The sequence below is a fragment of the Orbicella franksi genome, chromosome 9 (assembly GCF_964199315.1).
Source record: "Orbicella franksi chromosome 9, jaOrbFran1.1, whole genome shotgun sequence".
In the NCBI taxonomy this organism is placed as follows: Eukaryota; Metazoa; Cnidaria; class Anthozoa; order Scleractinia; family Merulinidae; genus Orbicella; species Orbicella franksi.
Window position 1 is genome coordinate 1,352,414 of NC_138153.1, and position 17,682 is coordinate 1,370,095.

General features: G+C 39.2%; 1 protein-coding gene across 5 annotated transcripts; it reads left to right on the forward strand.

Annotated features, from left to right (window-relative positions):
* The first annotated feature begins 845 nt into the window (after positions 1-845).
* Positions 846-17,628, forward strand: LOC145498644 (uncharacterized). 5 transcript variants are annotated; one of them, XM_081478558.1, is made up of 11 exons: positions 846-1,155; positions 4,521-5,264; positions 11,688-11,816; positions 12,078-12,251; positions 12,882-12,998; positions 13,181-13,297; positions 14,743-14,865; positions 15,269-15,391; positions 15,993-16,118; positions 16,199-16,321; positions 16,686-17,628. In XM_081478558.1, the coding sequence occupies exons 2-11, from the start codon at positions 4,679-4,681 to the stop codon at positions 16,814-16,816; spliced, it is 1,749 nt and encodes a 582-aa protein (XP_081334684.1). In that variant the 5' UTR covers positions 846-1,155; positions 4,521-4,678; the 3' UTR covers positions 16,817-17,628. The 5 variants fall into 5 exon arrangements, with proteins under 5 accessions (XP_081334684.1, XP_081334682.1, XP_081334681.1 ...); XM_081478556.1 differs by having other exon boundaries at positions 846-1,151; XM_081478555.1 differs by lacking the exon at positions 846-1,155 and adding an exon at positions 1,327-3,427.
* The last annotated feature ends 54 nt before the right edge of the window (positions 17,629-17,682 follow it).

Here is a 17,682-nt window from a genome sequence, read left to right on the forward strand (position 1 = left end):
GAATTTTTTCAAGGACTCAGGATTTAATCCGGTCAAAGTGACCTCAGAACTCTAGCATTGCGAGGATAACCGTACAACTGGCATTTTATATCAAGAGGGTTATCGGGCATTCCAGCCAACAAAATGACTTTTTTTGTGGGGTTTAATTTGGGATGAACACGAAACTTGAAATCCAGCACGCGACAGCCGACTCATAACACAGCGTAAAGGAGCAAGTCAAGACGTAAGTACCTGACAAGAAATGTGACTTTTGCACTTAAGCGTATATTTTTTCGTAAGTTCAGATTTGCTCATTTTGCTATCTAGGTTGTATACATGTTTATCGTTTAACACTCAGCCGATATGGAGCCACTCGCACAACCTGCTCGCACGCTAATGAACACTTGCCTGTTGAGAAACTGATATATAAACTGGTCTTAGTTTAGTTTGCTTCTAAAACGGTTAAGTAGACAAACGCCTTAGAATGGTCGATACTTAAAAAGTTTGTTCGTTGCTCGTTAGCCAGGAGGGTTGTCTTTTGTCCTCATTTTCTTTTGCTTTTCCTTAAACTAAAGAGAAAAAAAATCAAATGAAACACCTTGACAAAAATCCCGAAAGAGTCTTGGAAAGTTAGTGGGACGTCTAGCGACCACACAAACATCAGACCAACAATGTGAGGAACATTGAGCACTACAGAACACTTCAACACTGTGTATAGCTCTCTGTTATCGCAGTACTAGATGCTGAGTGACACAGTTTGGAAGACTCGAGTAATTGCAAGTTTTCGTTGTTGCGACGAACTGTCCTTAACCGCCGTGAACAGCTGTATTTGACGATATTTTCAAAGCCATTATGCAATGCGAACTCGTTGATTCATGAACATTTATGCTAATAGCAATATCGGATTTTAGGCTAGTCACTGTAGTTTTCCAATTTTGATGACGTTAGAAAGGAAAGCTCTATTTGTATTCTTGAAATACAGCCACTGTTGCTATGGAGACAGTCCTGGGTACTTGAACAGCGGTGATTGGTTGTTGACGTTATCTTATAAATATAAATCAGACCAAACGTTTCATATCAGGTTCATAAGGAGACGCATAGCGTTATTATCTCCTTGTTGCCTTTGAAAGGACTGAGGTTATCGACAAGAGAACACAAAGAATACACGATACGTGGGTAAGAACAAGAATTAGATGTCGGACAAAGCGTCTAGCTAGTAAACACATTATAATTAGCTCGAAGCTTTGTGTTTCTTTAAGATTTAGCGTTCTTTAGTGAAAATTGCAGCAAGTATTAGCCAGCTGGGTCCTCTGAATTTGACTTCATTGCTACAGCAATAACACTGGAGTGTTCAACATTAATTCGTCCAAAAGTTAAACTCAACTATATGGTAGAACTGAAAGTCATCACTATTAACAAAAATATGTAGGACAAATTAATTAGAAGCTAACATAAGCTGGGTAACTTATATCAGTTCCAAGGTAAAACGGAAATCTCTTTTAAAATGTTATGATAGAAGATTCCTTACATAGTTGAATAGTTTGACCGACAGCAGCACGCAGTAGAACATTTTCACCATGGCCTCCATTCCTTCCAAGTCTCCGATTGACATTGAATTTCTCCATACAAAATCAACGCATTATGGTAGAGTCTGTGAATCATTACGAGGAAAAAAAATCTTCAAGCCATACATTAAAAGAAATGTTAGTCAATCTGTCAGGGGAAAAAAAGCATTTCGAACTCCAGCCGGCTTATCAACTTATTTTTGAAACCATTCTGTTTTGTAAAGTTGAAGATAAAGGACTGCTCAAGTGGAGAAGAGTTTTCAAAAAATTAAAATTTGCCTATTCACTATAAATTCCAAACCGCCGTAAAACTCATGCGAAAATGTAACGATGGCTTGGCAAGTGACTGTTCGTTGCAAGAGTTGTGCGCTTCCTTACTGGCACAATGGAAGCCTGTTTTCCAGGCACGAACTTCGCAAAACTATTCTCATGCCATTCAAAGCTGCCTGGCAATTTTTTGTGGTAGAACGTAGCAGTTTGTTTCGGCTTAGATGATCGAATCAAATGCTACAAATTCTTGGAGTGTATACGTAGCCAAGGATAAAGAAAACTTTTAAACCAGCCTGAATCAGCGAAAATGAGCTAATTCTAACAATAATAAAAGCGACAAGAGTACAACCCTGATCAAACAAAGACAAGTTTAAACAACAGGTTCTGCCGTCAGCAAGTCTCACTTTGTGTATTTAAATATAGTTCAGCATTACAAAGAAAAAATCTGAGTTCCTGGCGCTATGCGACCTCGTGACCTTTGTGTGAGCACTGAGATAGTAACATTTTGACTTAGCTTGGCGAAGAAGTGAAAGAGATGGATTGTTCCTTCTGCCACACGCTGTTGCGCGAGCACCGCACTCAAGGTCTGAATTCACAGTTGTCTTACATCGCTTATCGCTTGAACAGCATGAAATAGCAATAAATTATATCAATAACCTCTGGTTTCGTATCAAATATATTTCGCCTTGCCCACCCACAAAACTAATCAAAACCACACCGTCACATTTAAAGGAAATTTTCTCTGATTAGAACACGACTGAATGGCTTGTTTCTCGCATAGGAACAATTCGCGCGACAAGCCCTCAAAATCAAAATAGAAACCTTACAATCGCAAGGACCACAGAAAACCGCGGCTTTTTTTTCTCGCTGTCTCTAACGCAAGGGACGCTCAGCTCATAACCTGTAATGGCCGATTAGTAACAAATGGTGGACGGTGGGAAGTTATCTCGGTTTGGAGGCAAAAAGGAAATGAAAAACCAAATAGAGGACACTGTCACTGAACCCATTTCTCCTTCACGATCGTGCACGTGGTCGCAAGTGATCGCGAGAATTGTTAAAAAAAAACAAATTAATTATTACTTTTAATCATTTACACTGGGTCTCGGAGTATTTTTTCGCGTGATCATTGAGTGTGTGAATTAGTTCTTTACCCTTGTTTATTGTTTACTTGCGGGGGAAGGGATTCAAAAGACCACACCTAGTGAAAAAGGTTATTTCTAAGGATCTTCTTGCCGTATTAAAAGTCAGTCAAACATCGTTTCCAGGGTGCCGAACCTAAATTGCGTTAACTGCTCATAAGTAACCTAACTATATCCTCCCGGGTATCCTGTACGTTATAAGACAGTTTCTCAAGAGTTCATTAAGTAAGGCTAAGCCACTGATTAGGCCACATATTCATTCCTTCACGGACTAAAGAAACATTCTCACGGTTAAAACGTGTTTTTCTTGGGGCTGAACATGTTTTCCTAGTCTGTAACTGTAATTTAACTCCTCTTCAACGCGTGGGAAAAGATTACAGCCTTCTTACACCTTTCCAGTCTCTTTTCGTGCAGCTGGGAAAAATCAAAACACAGACCACAACTCCATTTTGCGGTGAAAACCAGGAACACAAGGTATAGGGCCTCGATCAAGGAATGGTATCGTAACTAACCCGCACGGAGATAGAATTATTGTTTTCTTTTCCATCAAGGTCATGAATCAGTAACCTTCTTGAATAGCCTGCGTTTAAATTGTAGTTCCCTGCTAGCCAGCATGGCGCCTTAAACTGTTTAGCTCAGTTTGCGTGCGTTGTAAGAAAATAATTAGCGATGTAAAAGGTATATATAAAGAAGGTAATTGATTATCAGAGGTCGTGCGAGTTGTGAGAAATCAAAGGCTCTCCGACTTCCTGTGAACGATACTTTTAGCAATGACAGATGCCATTTCCTCTAAATTGGTCAATAGCGAGCCTTCCGCTTTTCTATAAGTGGCATGTCCCAAGTCAAATTTATTAAGACTTAGAGGAAAATTAATAGCAAGTCGTGTGCACTAGCCACGCACACGTTCAGAGTTTCCGACCCAACACCCGCGCGTGCCAACTACTAAGATAGGAGCTGCGATATCAGCGATAACCTTCGCTCTTGAACGTCCTATTTCGATTCGATTGATTTACCTACTGACAGACTGCAGACGTCTTCACTTCTAAGGCAAGGCCGATATATATTAATCTATTTACAAGCAAAACTGTTTACTACTCATTCCGTTAGATTATAATGTACATGATAAGGCTGCTAGGTATGGTCACTGCATTGAATCGCGTGTCTGCGTAATCTTTGTTTTAAATTCTTGTTGTTTTGGCTTCAGTTCATATGACTTTTGTTTTTTCTAACACAGAATGGCAGTTTTGGTAAACATGTAATGTAAACCCGCTTTCTATTAGACGGGAGATTCGCGGTTAGGTTGGAAAACCAAAGGTTCTTTTTTCTGAACAGTTATTTAGTGATCATTCACTCTTCGCAGAGCTTTTCACTATAATAGTGTTTTACTGATACAAGTCTGATCCACTATCCTGTCATGTTGCCTGGATAATCTGGAAGAAATTTTCTCTGCTTGTCTTCAATTGATAATTTGAATCACAGCAGGGTAGAGAAATTTGAGAACTGTCAAGTTCACTCATATTCCCTCAGGGAAGTCTACTGCAGCTCACTTGGTATTTTTTCATCGTAGGTTGTCTCCGAAAACTCTTTTGACTGCGAGTCGATCTCAGTGCCGAGGATTTGCAGTATCGCACCAAGCTCGGGAGATTTGTAAGACAGAACGTGAACCTGATCAAGCCCTCAATTCGTGTAAGTTAAAAAACAACATTTTTAGTGTGATAACTGATCATGGTTCCGCTTGTGAAGTTTTCACTCTTGTACGTGGTTTGTATGATGTGCGCTCTGACGCCGTGCGAAGCCCGATCTAAGAGGGCACGGCCTGTGATCCGCAAATCCTTGTTAATTGTCGACCAAGAGGGAATCGAGGTGATCAAGCACGCGTCCGAGTTGACCAAGAATGCCATAACGAAGTCGCTGAAACCAATGTTTATGGACGACCACCATTTCATCAAGCGAGTGGCAATGGTTGAAAATTCGCTAAACAGAACCTCTAAGGAAGGCGGCCTTTGGAACGTCGACGAATGTGCTTTCAAAGCTACACTCAACAGACGAAAGGAAAACAAAAAGTTAGCAGCGCTACACAAGACGGTACGCCGTACGTTTGGTGTCACTTGGTCCAAGATAAAATACAACGATTTAAGGCGACCCCTGTACTCTGTGTTGGCCGCTAGGATTATCCTGGAAATGACTGAACGCTCCATTCCCCGTGGTCTGAGAAACCAGGCAAAATTTTGGTTAGAGACATACCACGGCTGTGCAGAAAAACTCGGCAAACCACAAGCATGGGAAGAGATGAAAAACAAATTTATCAGAGGTGTGTTTTTTTATTTTGTCCCATTTATTGTACAAATATAAATTAAAGGTAGAGATGCATGTAGAGATGCATGTTGAGTATTTACCAGTCAGCTTAAACTCTGGAATTAAGCTTAAAACAGAGGAATGAGGTCCTGTGCTTCAACCGGAAACTCAGTAGTAGGTTCCGGTGCGCATCGTATTTTCTCGCGAGAAAATGTACAGGAATCTCACCGCAAATGGAAAGGTCAGTGAGGTAATAACTAACTATTTTTACATTTCTTGCTGTGTCCCGCGTTATCTCACGCTAACTAGCAATGATTTCAAAGTTAATTATGTCTCGCGCGTGTGGCTGACTAAAACTGACTTGAAGATGTTGCGCTAGGTTTGGACAGCAAAATATAACATGATCTGGGAAGATTTGTTGCTTGAGCGTCTCTGCTATGCTATTTTTGAATCTCATGAGTGTTTTTGAGAGGTTTACTGATATACTTTGATAGAAGCGCCCTTGTATAGAGCCAATGAGAATGAAGCAGATGAACAGACATCGTGAAAGCGGCTTCGCCCGTAACTCCCGCGGCCACGCAGATTCTGTAAACAAACAAGTAGCGGCTAATGGTCGAATATAAATCTCAAATTTCTCAAGTAAAGTGCTGTCATTAGGCAATGGAATATTGGTAACAGCTGAAGATTGAACTTTGTTCTTCTCAGTAAAATAATTCATATAATGTCCTGGTTTTGGCAAGCCGCAGTTTCTGCTACTTTTCTCAAGAATATTATTGTTCCAGTTTATGATAGGATAAGGTGGAACACGCGGTTTTCCCTGTTTACTTAATAAACGTGAACGCCGATAAACTTCCATGAAGCTGCTTCTCTTTTTCCGAGATAAAGTGTTCGCTGCTGTCGCAATTTGTTACAGAGCGCTAGGAACTTAACTCTTGTTTGTTCAAATTTACTCGTTGAACAGATTGCGGGCCGCGAAACTCACTAAAGGCTTGTTACCGATTTTATTACGTGATTCACTATTGATAAGGAAGCGAAAGGTAATTTCTGTTACAACGTTAGCGGGATTACAACTGCGCTTTGAGCTGCGGAACCAGCTCAAAAATGCTAGATAAAGCGAAAAAACGCTCAAAGCGTCTAATAAATAGAAATACGATCTTTCATATTAGGGGGAATAAAGTTCGTAAATCAGTCATTTGTGTTTTACCCTTTGGTGTTTTAATTTTTTTTATTTTTGGGTGCATTTTTTTCATCTCTGTGACAGTTAGTTGTTTTCATCACTTCTGATTTGTTTAGTTTGCCTCATAGAGAAACATTCTTTCCAGTCTGGTCCCGATAGAAGACAAATAAAGCATTCTGATGATCTAATAACTGTAAAATTACTTAACACTAGAAATCAATTTTCCCTCTGCTAAATGATGAGAATAACACGTTCGATTCCAAGTGCTGTGTCATTTGTACTTAAAAAGTTTTGTTGTCGATTCTCCGGGACGAAAGTCACTAACAACTGAGAAATTGATACAAATTTGTTTTTAAAACCCTTTCATTCTTCCGGCCCCTTTGTTCTCAGTGTTATCACAATTGTATTTGTTCATGCTGTTTTTAAGCCCATTGGAATCGTTCGAGATAAAAAACATTTAAAGGAGATGAACAAACAGGATTTGTTGAATATCTCAAATGTAAACAATGCCCAGGAGTCTGATCCCCTCTTGGTGGCACTTTTGCACTTTGGGAAAAAGTTTTAGCGTAGCTCGTTTCCCGTTAACGTAAACAGAAATTTGCTGAAGTTGACAAAGAAATTGTTTTACCTCAAGGCAGTTTTGTTATTTCCTGTACATGCCTCCCCCATCAATTTATCTAGCCCACCCTAATAAATAACTGTTAAATAGTTCACATTAGTGTTTTTTTTTTTCTCACTCGTAAGACCCCCGCCCTCCATAACCTTCTTGCTGCTCTCGGCTAATTCTTTCACTGATGGACATAGTATCGTATCCGTGGTGAACTATATATAAATTTCTATGGATTCTTATCGAAATAGTTTAATGTTAACGCTTAGTAGGTACAGCGTCAAGTACGTGCTTCTAAATCTGTGCTGTGTAGGATCGGAATGGAAAGGATTAATCACTGAAGAACACTTAACATATCAACTGGCGGTGGAGTCCCAGATGTTCAAATTTACTCATTTGATCGCAATTGCATGAAAAGATCGCGCAATATGGGGTACACATTCATTTAATAAATAGCTGCTAGTTAAGAAAAGTAAGTACAAAGTACAGATAAGAATGAAAAAGAATAGCAATGCCATAAACATTAAAAGTGATCTTTTTAAAGGCCGTACGTGAGTGCATTTTGGAAGAATTTGTAGCCAATCGGTTCAGCTGACTGCGGTCACAAAAGCGAGAAAAAGTGTTTATTCAAGGAAATTATTCTCGCCCTAAAGGAAAAAGCAGGTCTCCGGCCGGACGTTTCTTGGTGTTCAACCACACCAGAATTGAAGTTCCGTGGCTTTTCATTAAAACTGGTTACAAACGACAATGGTGGTCCCACGCTAAATTATTTTCCACATTTTTACACTTAGCTTCTCTATTTTTCGAGAATCAAAACGTTTCCTCTTACTAAATGAGCTTCATTTACAAGAAACCTAATAAACAATTTGATTGGAATATGGTTGAAGGGGTTCAGAGTTTTCTGCTTATCTCGTCTCAAACTGAGAGAAGGAAAACAAGAGATTAGCTGGGATAAACGGATCCACCTTATGAGATGGACTTCACTTTAGCACTGCAGGAAAGAGATCAGCTGTTTAGTAACTTGAAAATAATCCATTCACCCATCCAGTCAGAAGTCAAATAGTAAACATTTTCATTCAGCAACGGTTTTTTTTTTTATTATTATTTTCCTTGTAGTGCTAACGCCTGGTTACAACACGAAGTGTGCTCGCACTTGCACGTGACAGCATTGGTAATGTTCTTAGAACAGAACCATGACATTCTCATTTCGGCATTTCTTGAGTACCAATGGTGTTACGAATAATGTAATTGCATGTGTCGTGATAGCAAAGAAACTCAGTGTTAACATTGAAGTAGTGGTAAAGATGTTTTCTATCAGCAGCTTCGCTTTCGAAAAAGCCCTTGTCAGTGGCGATAGATCTCGGAGAAACTACATTTCGTCAGTGTATTCGGCTGTCTTTTAATTATTTTTTTCCGTATGGAATTTCAAGTTTTCTTATTCTTGTTTCACTTAGCGATCGAATACACATTCTTGTGGGTTTTAAATTGATACTTCAACAATTATCAATCACGCAAGTCTTTAGTTTTCCTGTTTTTCATAAATGTTTGGAACTTTCTAGCTCCCATAAGACAATCAGGGCTTTGACTTCTGCCAAATCAAATTTAAAATCCTTGAAAACTTTTTAACTTTTCCAGGGACTAGGCTATCCTAGTTTGGGTTTCTCCATTCCTTGTCTTCTAATTGCCAGATCGATTGTTTCATATGCATTTAATGGGGAACTCCAGTCACAACGTGTAGGCCCGATAGAAATCCAATTATCATTAATACGATCCGATTACTATTTTGGGCTCACCTTTAACCACCTATATTCCTCCGTACGTCCCTTTTCAGATGGTTTTATTTACTCATCGTTTCCAACAATCTCTTGTTAAGAATTTCTTTTAACTGAGGCCTAGCTGTTTTTCTGTTATAAGAAATCGGTGTGACATTAAAATACAGCACAGTTTGAAAATATTGTTCTGCACGAAAGCAACGAGACATGTTTTAAAAAAATCATTTACATTGACGCCTTTTGAAACTTTGTTTATCTTTCAAACCAAAAACAGGCTCTTTAAAAGTTATTTTCTGAAAAAATCAACTTGAGGTTTTCCGCTTAAGATTCTATTGTTTCTGAGTGCTTTTATGTTTGCACGTACTGATACTTGACAAGAGCTCTTTATCTTTTCTTCAAAAGGCAAACAGCATTGCAGAAAGCCCGCCATAGTCAATCGAACTTTCGGAAATCGAACTCAATCGAACCAAATCCAATACCGAACTTTGTGTGAGTTCGATTTCCGAAACAATCGAGCTCAATCGAACAAATCGAACCGAACCTAACTAAATCCATTAGATTGTGTTTGATTGGGTTCGGCAGCCGAATTCAATCGAACAAAATCCAATGGATTGCGTCTAATTGTTCGGAGAATAAATTCGCTTGAACAAAGATTATGTTATTTGGGCTCGTAAATACGAAAAACGCGTGTTATACTGTAGTAACTCGAGCCTCGAAAACCTTGAACAAAGATTATGTTATGTGGTCTCGAAAACACGAAAAATACGTGTTATACTGTAATAACTCAAGCCTCGAAAAACTTGTTCTTGATTTTCAACACCAGTTTTACAAAAAAACAAGAGTTCGGAAATCCAAAGTTCGATTTGGTTCGGTTGTCCAATTATTTTTGTGTGAGTTCGATTTGGTTCGATTGCCGAACACAATCGAACTCAATTGATGGATTGAGTTTGATTTAGTTCGATTGAGTTCAATTGAATACAGTTCGATCGGGTTCGATTGACTATGCGGGAGTAAGAGTCCGTTTCATGAAAACTAAACCTATTTGGCATGGCGTGTGAAAATTAAGTAACCGATTAATAAATTAATAAATACATCAGACCAGTTGACTGTCGATCAACAGGTTTTTCCGGTGTTCATCATCAGTCCTTATTGCCCCCAGTGGGGCATGGGGCCGGTGCTCGGAATACTGAGAAATTCTTCAGTTGCGCGAGCAGCGAGCACTTCAACAGCTAGTCTGTCAATGGAGACGGCTCCTGGATGTGCAGTGGCTGAAATTTCAGACGGCTTCAAAACTGACAGCCAATCACTAGTGTAGCGGTGCTGTTTGTTACGTCTTGCAGCCACTTGCAGCGTTTTTCGCTTCTTGTTCTATGATTCATGATGGTAAAGAACAATAAACAGTGCTCGTAATTTAAATGAGAAACTCACAGTTGCGCAAAGTTTGACTAAAAATGATCTCCTAGGGCTATTCTATTCAGTCCATAGCTTGAACAAGAACAGTCACTAAGAACTGAAACAACAAGAATATGATAACCACCGCAGGAATACTGTGTCGTTACTGGAAAGAACGGCTGGCGCTTCCATCATTTTACATGGAACTAAAATCTTTCCTGTGTTGATAGACACATACAGTCTTTTTCACAGCTATACCGGTGTGTGTGTATGGTTATATGTAGTGCTTTGTTCTACAAAAGTTCCCATGTCTACTTTTGAAGAAGTACAAAAACATGATGAAAAGAGGATTAAGTTTTTAAGAGGTAATGGTGGGTTAATCCGATAAATGAAATCTTCGCAGTGTCCCAGGTGTTACCATAGCTCTGAAACACTACGTGTGCTGGTTTTCTGTCGACAGGCGCTTTTGCGGTAGATGCGGATGTGCGTGTGTTCAGCGCATCTGGAGCAGGACAAAGATCAAAATGATGAATATTTGTTCTGTCTTGCGTCATGCGTGTTTCGGCTGCAAAAAGAAGTCATTGCTTGCGGCGTTAACTACGAATGTTGAGCGAGAGAGAACAGACAAACATCCGAGAACTAAAACGCATAAATCAGACCCAGGCGCTATATCATTGCTCGACTAACACTTAAAAAAGTTATTTGTATAACGTTCTATTTATACTTTTGAAAAGCGATCGCGGAAACTTAGCAAAGCCGGGTAGGTAGTTCTGATGTTTAATTAGATTTGTATTACGTTTCAGTGGCCACGCAAGATGCAAAGCGGTAACCAAACGAACAGAGGGACTCTAAGCAAGCTAGAAATAATGACAACAGATAGAGGATTTTTTGAAATGTAGGCTTGCACCCAGTGAAAAAAACTCGATGCCACTTTGTTTCTTTATTTTAAGTAGAGTTGTTAGTCTATTATGTCCGTCAGCGCGAAAAGCCTTAGCTTTAACTCTGAATTAAGGAAATGCGGTGTTTTGTTCCAATTCTTTAATAATGACTCGGTTGTTGATTTCTTTGCCTGTGGGCTGTCGCGTTGGTCTTGAGGTTATGAACAGCATTCAAACTTAAAAACCTAGTAAATAATATACGTTCGTATCTGGTCAAATTATGTTTGTTTTGATAGCCGTTCACATCTCTCGTTTCTCAAAAAAGAAAGTGCAAAACCGCATCTAAGGGAATGAATCTCGACAGCATTTCCACCTAAATTATTTATCTTGCCAAAACCCACAAAACTAATCAGTTGGCATGCAGTTTTAAGAAGGAAGACCTACTGATATCAAAGTGTGCTCTCGTCCTTTTTATTTCTTTACTTTTCAAAACCGCTCTTCCGTCTACCTTGGAGAATCACCGCATGTTTTAAGGAATTTGCCGTTACAGCTTTTTTGGGGGTGAGTTTGATTCCTTGGTTGATATTCTGTCTTTTTGTCTTCTCCTTCGCAGCTGTGAAAAATTCTTGTGACAGTGAGTTTTTAAAGTGTGAACACGAGTGCTATAAGCCGAATAAGGGTAGAGCTGAATGCCGGTGTAGAGACGGATACACGTTGCAAAGTGATGGGCAATCTTGTGCAGGTGAGACACCACTATCAATGGTACGTCCTGCCGAGGGGTTTTAGGCAATTTTACTCTTCATACTTGTAGAACTTGGTCGGGTGAATAAGCAAAGAAAGATCTGATCTGAAATTCCACGCAGCTAGATCGTAAATGTTTCTTTACCTTGTATAATTTTATTTTCGTATTACGCTAAATCATTCAATGTCAAAACGTCTTCCTTTGATATTATTGACAGAAGCATTTCACTTGAATATATCATAACATTGTGTTTTGTTTTAGCCGGAGCATCTCGATCCCCCAGTGGTACCAAGGCCCCATCTCCAGAGCTGGAAACTGACAATGGGTGTGGGACTGGGCTCAAGTGTGAACACAAGTGTATATCATATGATGGTGTCTCTCAGTGCGTGTGTCGTGATGGCTACCAGCTGCATATGAATGGCTACAGTTGTGTTGGTAAGCCAAGTGAATGAAAATTTTTTGGCTCTCATCATGGATGTAAACGTTATAGAATCGCATCGTAAAGCATAACAAACAGTATCACATGAAAGTACTTCTCAACAGCCTTTATTTGGCTGGTCACATGCAGTAAGGCTTTAAAAACTTCCGTTGGTTGACATTAATAGTTTGAACCTTTTACTCTGTATACGGTATTTAGATAATAATCAAATCAATGCGCGCGCTCTGATTGGTCAATCAGCTATGGTTTATTGTACCAGTAAACTCATGGAAATTTCGCGTGTCTTCTGAATTATTATTTAAAAGCAACAGACCACAAGTTTTTATGGTTTATAGGCTGATAAACCACTGCGGATGTTGGAAGAACACTCGAAAAATTCGTTAATCACTCGCGGTTCATGATTTACGAATTCTTCTCCTGTTCTTCCAACATCCGCAGTGGTTTATCAGCCTATAAACCATAAAAACTTGTGGCCTATTGATTAAAGAAGGGTTAGAGCTGCCATAACCGGAGTGAAGTTTTTGTTCATGAATGGGTCTTTACTTTCAGGTTGTAAACTAAACTACAATGCGGACGACCAATGACATGAACTAATGACGTCATTACATTGCATTGCTTGTTTTCAGACATCGATGAATGCCGGTATTCACCGTGTTCACAGTTGTGCAGAAACACTCCTGGCTCATTTTACTGTTCTTGTAGATCAGGATTTAAGCTTCAGTCAGACAAGAGCACATGTAAAGGTAAATAAACGAACACTTCACGTGAACAAGAAATGATGGTGGACCTGTCTGTGATGTGTCTAATGAATGCCAAGTCATTGCGGTGGTAAATATGGTTACTAGATCTCAAAAACGTTTAGGTTATAGAATAACAATAGAATAGAATCTAGAATAATCTTGTCTGGATATATATCTGATTGCAGAAGAGAAGATCAAATGCTCGTCGAATGATATTGCTTGTATCGAGAGATGTAAGCAGATTGGCAATTGCTCCTGTCCACCAGGATTTGCCATGGGCCCGGATGGCCAGACTTGTGTTGGTAAGTTAAACCAACCGTATTTAGTCGATAAATGAGGTAGCCACCGCACAAAGTTGAAAAAATCTCAAACAACATGCGTAGAGGTCCTAAAGATGTTCAAATTCAAGATGGTGAATGATCTTGGAAATTTAAAACTTGCGAGATGAGTCTGGATACGAGGTCCGAGTGTTGGCTTGTTGCCTGCATGAAGGGCTTACTTTCAAAGTGTCAGTCGCTGAAACCTTCGAAGGCGGTTATATCATTCGACTCACTTCTTGTTGATAAAACGAGTTAACTGATCGTGAGCACCAATTGCGTGACAATTGAACTTCCTGAAGTATCTTCAGTGCAATATACTAACAGTTCGAGCCAAACACTACTAACCGATGAAAAGCCCCGTGATAAAGTGGTCGACGAAACAACATATCGGATGTAAGTGGCCATTATTTGCACGAATTTTAAGTTATAAACCAAACAAACCGCGATATATATCTCTTTTTAGACTCGTTGAAAAACCCTTCGTTGAGTACGGGAGCTTTGTCATCTGTTGGCCTAGCAATGTTTTTACAAGGAGTAAAGTTATTTGTTTGTAAAGCATAAAAAAACCTCAACGAAGCTGTCACACCAATTTCTGTTTTCAATTGTCAGTTCAACACAAATGGAACATTTGAAATGATAAACATTTCTGATACGTTATCGCTGTGTCTCAGGTACACTTAGCTCATGTTTTCTGACTATAAACGGCGGTCTAATTTCTCACTTAACATGGTGTGCAGATCACGAAGCTGAGAATTTCAAAATTAACATAGAATCCGCCTTAAACCACTTACCCAAAGGAATTTGCAAGGGATGTTCTTATAACCCGGGCACACAAGGAGTTGGAATTCTTGAAAGACCATTGCGGCCACGAAGTTACCAATAATTAAGTATTTGTAAAACAGTTTTCTAGCTGCCGGCAGATGTAAATCTGTTCTTTTTTCCCAGGAGGAACATGTCTAAACTTCACTTTTCCACCAAGTTTCCTGACAAACTTGCCAGCCAGCTGATGTATAACCCAAATTTTTGAATTATTACACTACCAATTGAGCTGCTACCAATGAAAAGTTGTTTTAGGAAAAGGAATCGTAAACATTTCACCTAGTAAGCATAGTTCGGCAAACCCATTTTGTGGGTCAAGGTTTAGTCACATCTGGTGGGTGAACCTTGGTTTCCAGCCAGCACGACTTCCAAAAAGAAAACAGTTCCACCGGGGAACAAATTTTTCGGAGTAGGTCTGTTCAAATGCCCCTTGATAACCACGGTTGTTCCCATATCGTTTCTAAATGGACGAGACGATTCTCAAACTAAGCATAATTCATTTAGTGCATGGCAGGCCTTCCCATAACTCCGCCTCTTGCTCTAAAATAAAGTGCCTCTTCTTTTCCAGTTTCTATGATATTCAAGTTTTCTTGTACTTGTTGATTTAGAGGTGGATGAATGCACACTGTTCAAAGGCGTTTGCCATCAGAATTGTATCAACACGCCTAGAGGCTACCGCTGCACATGTTCCGTGGGATACGAGTTAAACGATAATGGCATTTCCTGTACAGGTATGTCGCTAAGAAGAAATTAAAAGCCGTAAAGTAGATTTTTTTTCCACATTGGTTGCGCTTAGGCCCCGTAATTCTTAAACATTTACTAGTGAAATAAGAATCAAAGAGCATGCTTAAGCTGCTGCAACTCTGATGGTTTGCATTCTGCCGGGGAAGTTACTAGCGCATTAAGACTGCGATAACTGAGTAAGTTATGACTTGGAAGAAAATTACAAGAGAAAATTCTTTTCGAGGTTTCACTGTCGTGGGTATAGGTGGGAGGAAGATGGAAGCTATACACTGCATAGCGGGTTACAAATTGTCATAAAAAGTTACAACAAGTCATGATGCGAGATGCAAGTGTGTAAAAGTAACACTGTTTGCTACATACAAGTAATTGTTAACTTTTTTCTCCATGCAGATATTGACGAGTGCGCGCGAGGTATTCATGGCTGCCATCATAATTGCCGTAATGTTGCAGGATCTTACTTTTGTTCATGTCAAAGAGGATTTCGACTCAGTAATGACCTCAAGACGTGTGTGGGTAAGTCTGTTGGACAAACTTGCATATCGATATTCTGAAATATTATTTATTTTAGTGCCTTCACTGTTCGACTTGCTACGTAAAGACACATTTGAGGTCATGTTTTCTTGTCTGCTAACTTAAGATTTTACGGCTGGTAGGAAGCACGCCTCCTTTGCTTTAAGGCTATATTAAAAAGTAAACGTATTTTGCCAGCATAGTCGCTTTTTCTAGACTCTAATGAGATGTATGCTCGTTGTGATAAGCATCAGATTTTCATATAACTTTATATTTGACAGAATTATGTGTGTTTTGGTGACCCTTTTAGAAATTAGGAGGACACTTTGTGATGCTTATAAAAGGCATCCATTTCAATAGCGTGCAATTCTGGACATGTTAAAGTGCACATGAAACAAAAATTTTTTTTTTATACATCTACAAAATATATCGTTTAAAATATCATACAGTTTCACCCGAAACTAACAGGTTTGCATTTAGAAAACGGAGACTAGCAGCTGTTTAGATCATGACTGCTATTTCAAGTTATTGCGCTTTAGACCTGAATAAAGTCAAAACCGACAAAAAAGATGCTTTTTCAATTAAAATTCTTTTTCTTTTCTAGATATAAATGAGTGCGCGTTGTATCCTGGGATATGCCCTTATCCCTCTCGATGCCGAAATACTATTGGAGGACACACATGTGACTGTCCCAAGGGATTTGTCAGTCACAGACAAAAGATTTGTGTTGGTAAGGAATAGCTCAATGTAACATTTCAGGGAGCCGATGAAAATTCTTTGAAATAATAGTCTTACTTTCTTTTCTTTAAGACGAAAATGAATGCGCAAAATCAAATGGCGGCTGCAACCAAGAATGCCAGAACTACCCTGGAAGTTACCGCTGCTCCTGTAGATATGGCTTCATGCTACAGCCAGACAGGAAAACGTGCAAAGGTAGACATTTCAATTTTATTGATGTTAGAGCAAAACTCTTCTTTCCATCGCGTTATTTAATGCTACTCGTATCTTAAAATGACTTTTCAAATTTATTACACCCCCCTGCGAAAACTACCTTTCTTTAAAGCGGAGACTCTACCTTCAGACGCTCATTTCATTTTCTTCCAAGCTGGACACCCTGATCGTGCGAGAGAACGTTTTGCTTCATTCACTCCACACTCCAACAAATACATTTTCCAGATTTTATTGGTACACTTAATACAAAACGCAGTTAAATATTTGATCTTCCATACATAATGGTGAAAAGAGTATTTTCCTCCCAGTAAAGGCAACCATTGAAATGAGAAAATCTTTTTTTCAGATATCGACGAATGTTCAAAATATTCCTCCCTTTGCCAGCATCGCTGTGTGAACACGCCAGGGAGTTACAAATGTGTCTGTCCACCTGGTCAGCGGCAACATCCGAACGGGTTCATGTGTATGCCGATATAACGAGTCGTCCCGGTTATGTTCGCGACTTAACAGACCAGTCATTCTAACAATGGCACATTGGACATATTTTGCTTATTTTGCTTACTAATCGAAAATTCAACAAATACTGGTACAATATAAGCTTCCAGGCAGAGTCGTCTTTAAATTCTCCTCGAAACGAATACAAAGTTAACGAATTACGTTTCTTTGCTAGGAATAAGCCATGTTCGTATTCTCGGTATTGGACTGGAACTAGCCTGCAACTGAGGCTAATGCGGGGAGTCTTTTCAAATACAAATGTCATTAATCGTTTTTTAATGATTTTTCCCACACAAGCCTCCATTTCAAGCTAGTTCCAGTCCAATACCGAGAATACGAATATGGCCTGTTACAGATAGTGTATTTCTCTTGGCCTTTCACGTGCTGCTACTCGGCAAAACGTTAAGCAGAAGAAAATTCCTTTGAGCTATGATCCATTAGAAATCTATTTTTAGACTTCTTGAATCTGGTCACCTGCATGGAGACCTAAAACGGATTTTAGCCCGTTAATTAACGTTCTGATTTTAAAAGTGATTCAATCTTTCAAGCAGAATGACTAGCAATTCTGCTTTCAAGATTAACTCAAGTGGGACTTTAGACAGTAAGCCAGAAAGTCAGTATTTTACTCACCAGAGAGAAGGACATTTTGACCTTTATTTACAAAGGTTATTTCAAGAATGTAAATACAGTGAACATGTTGTATTTAATTTACCTTTGACAAGGTATCCAATGTTAGCACAATTCCTCAGTGAACTCGCTTAGAAAAATTCCATGTTCTTTTAATAGGCGGCCTATACTATTTAATGCAGCTAATTTCTACGTAGCTAAATTGAAATCGCTCTTAGAGC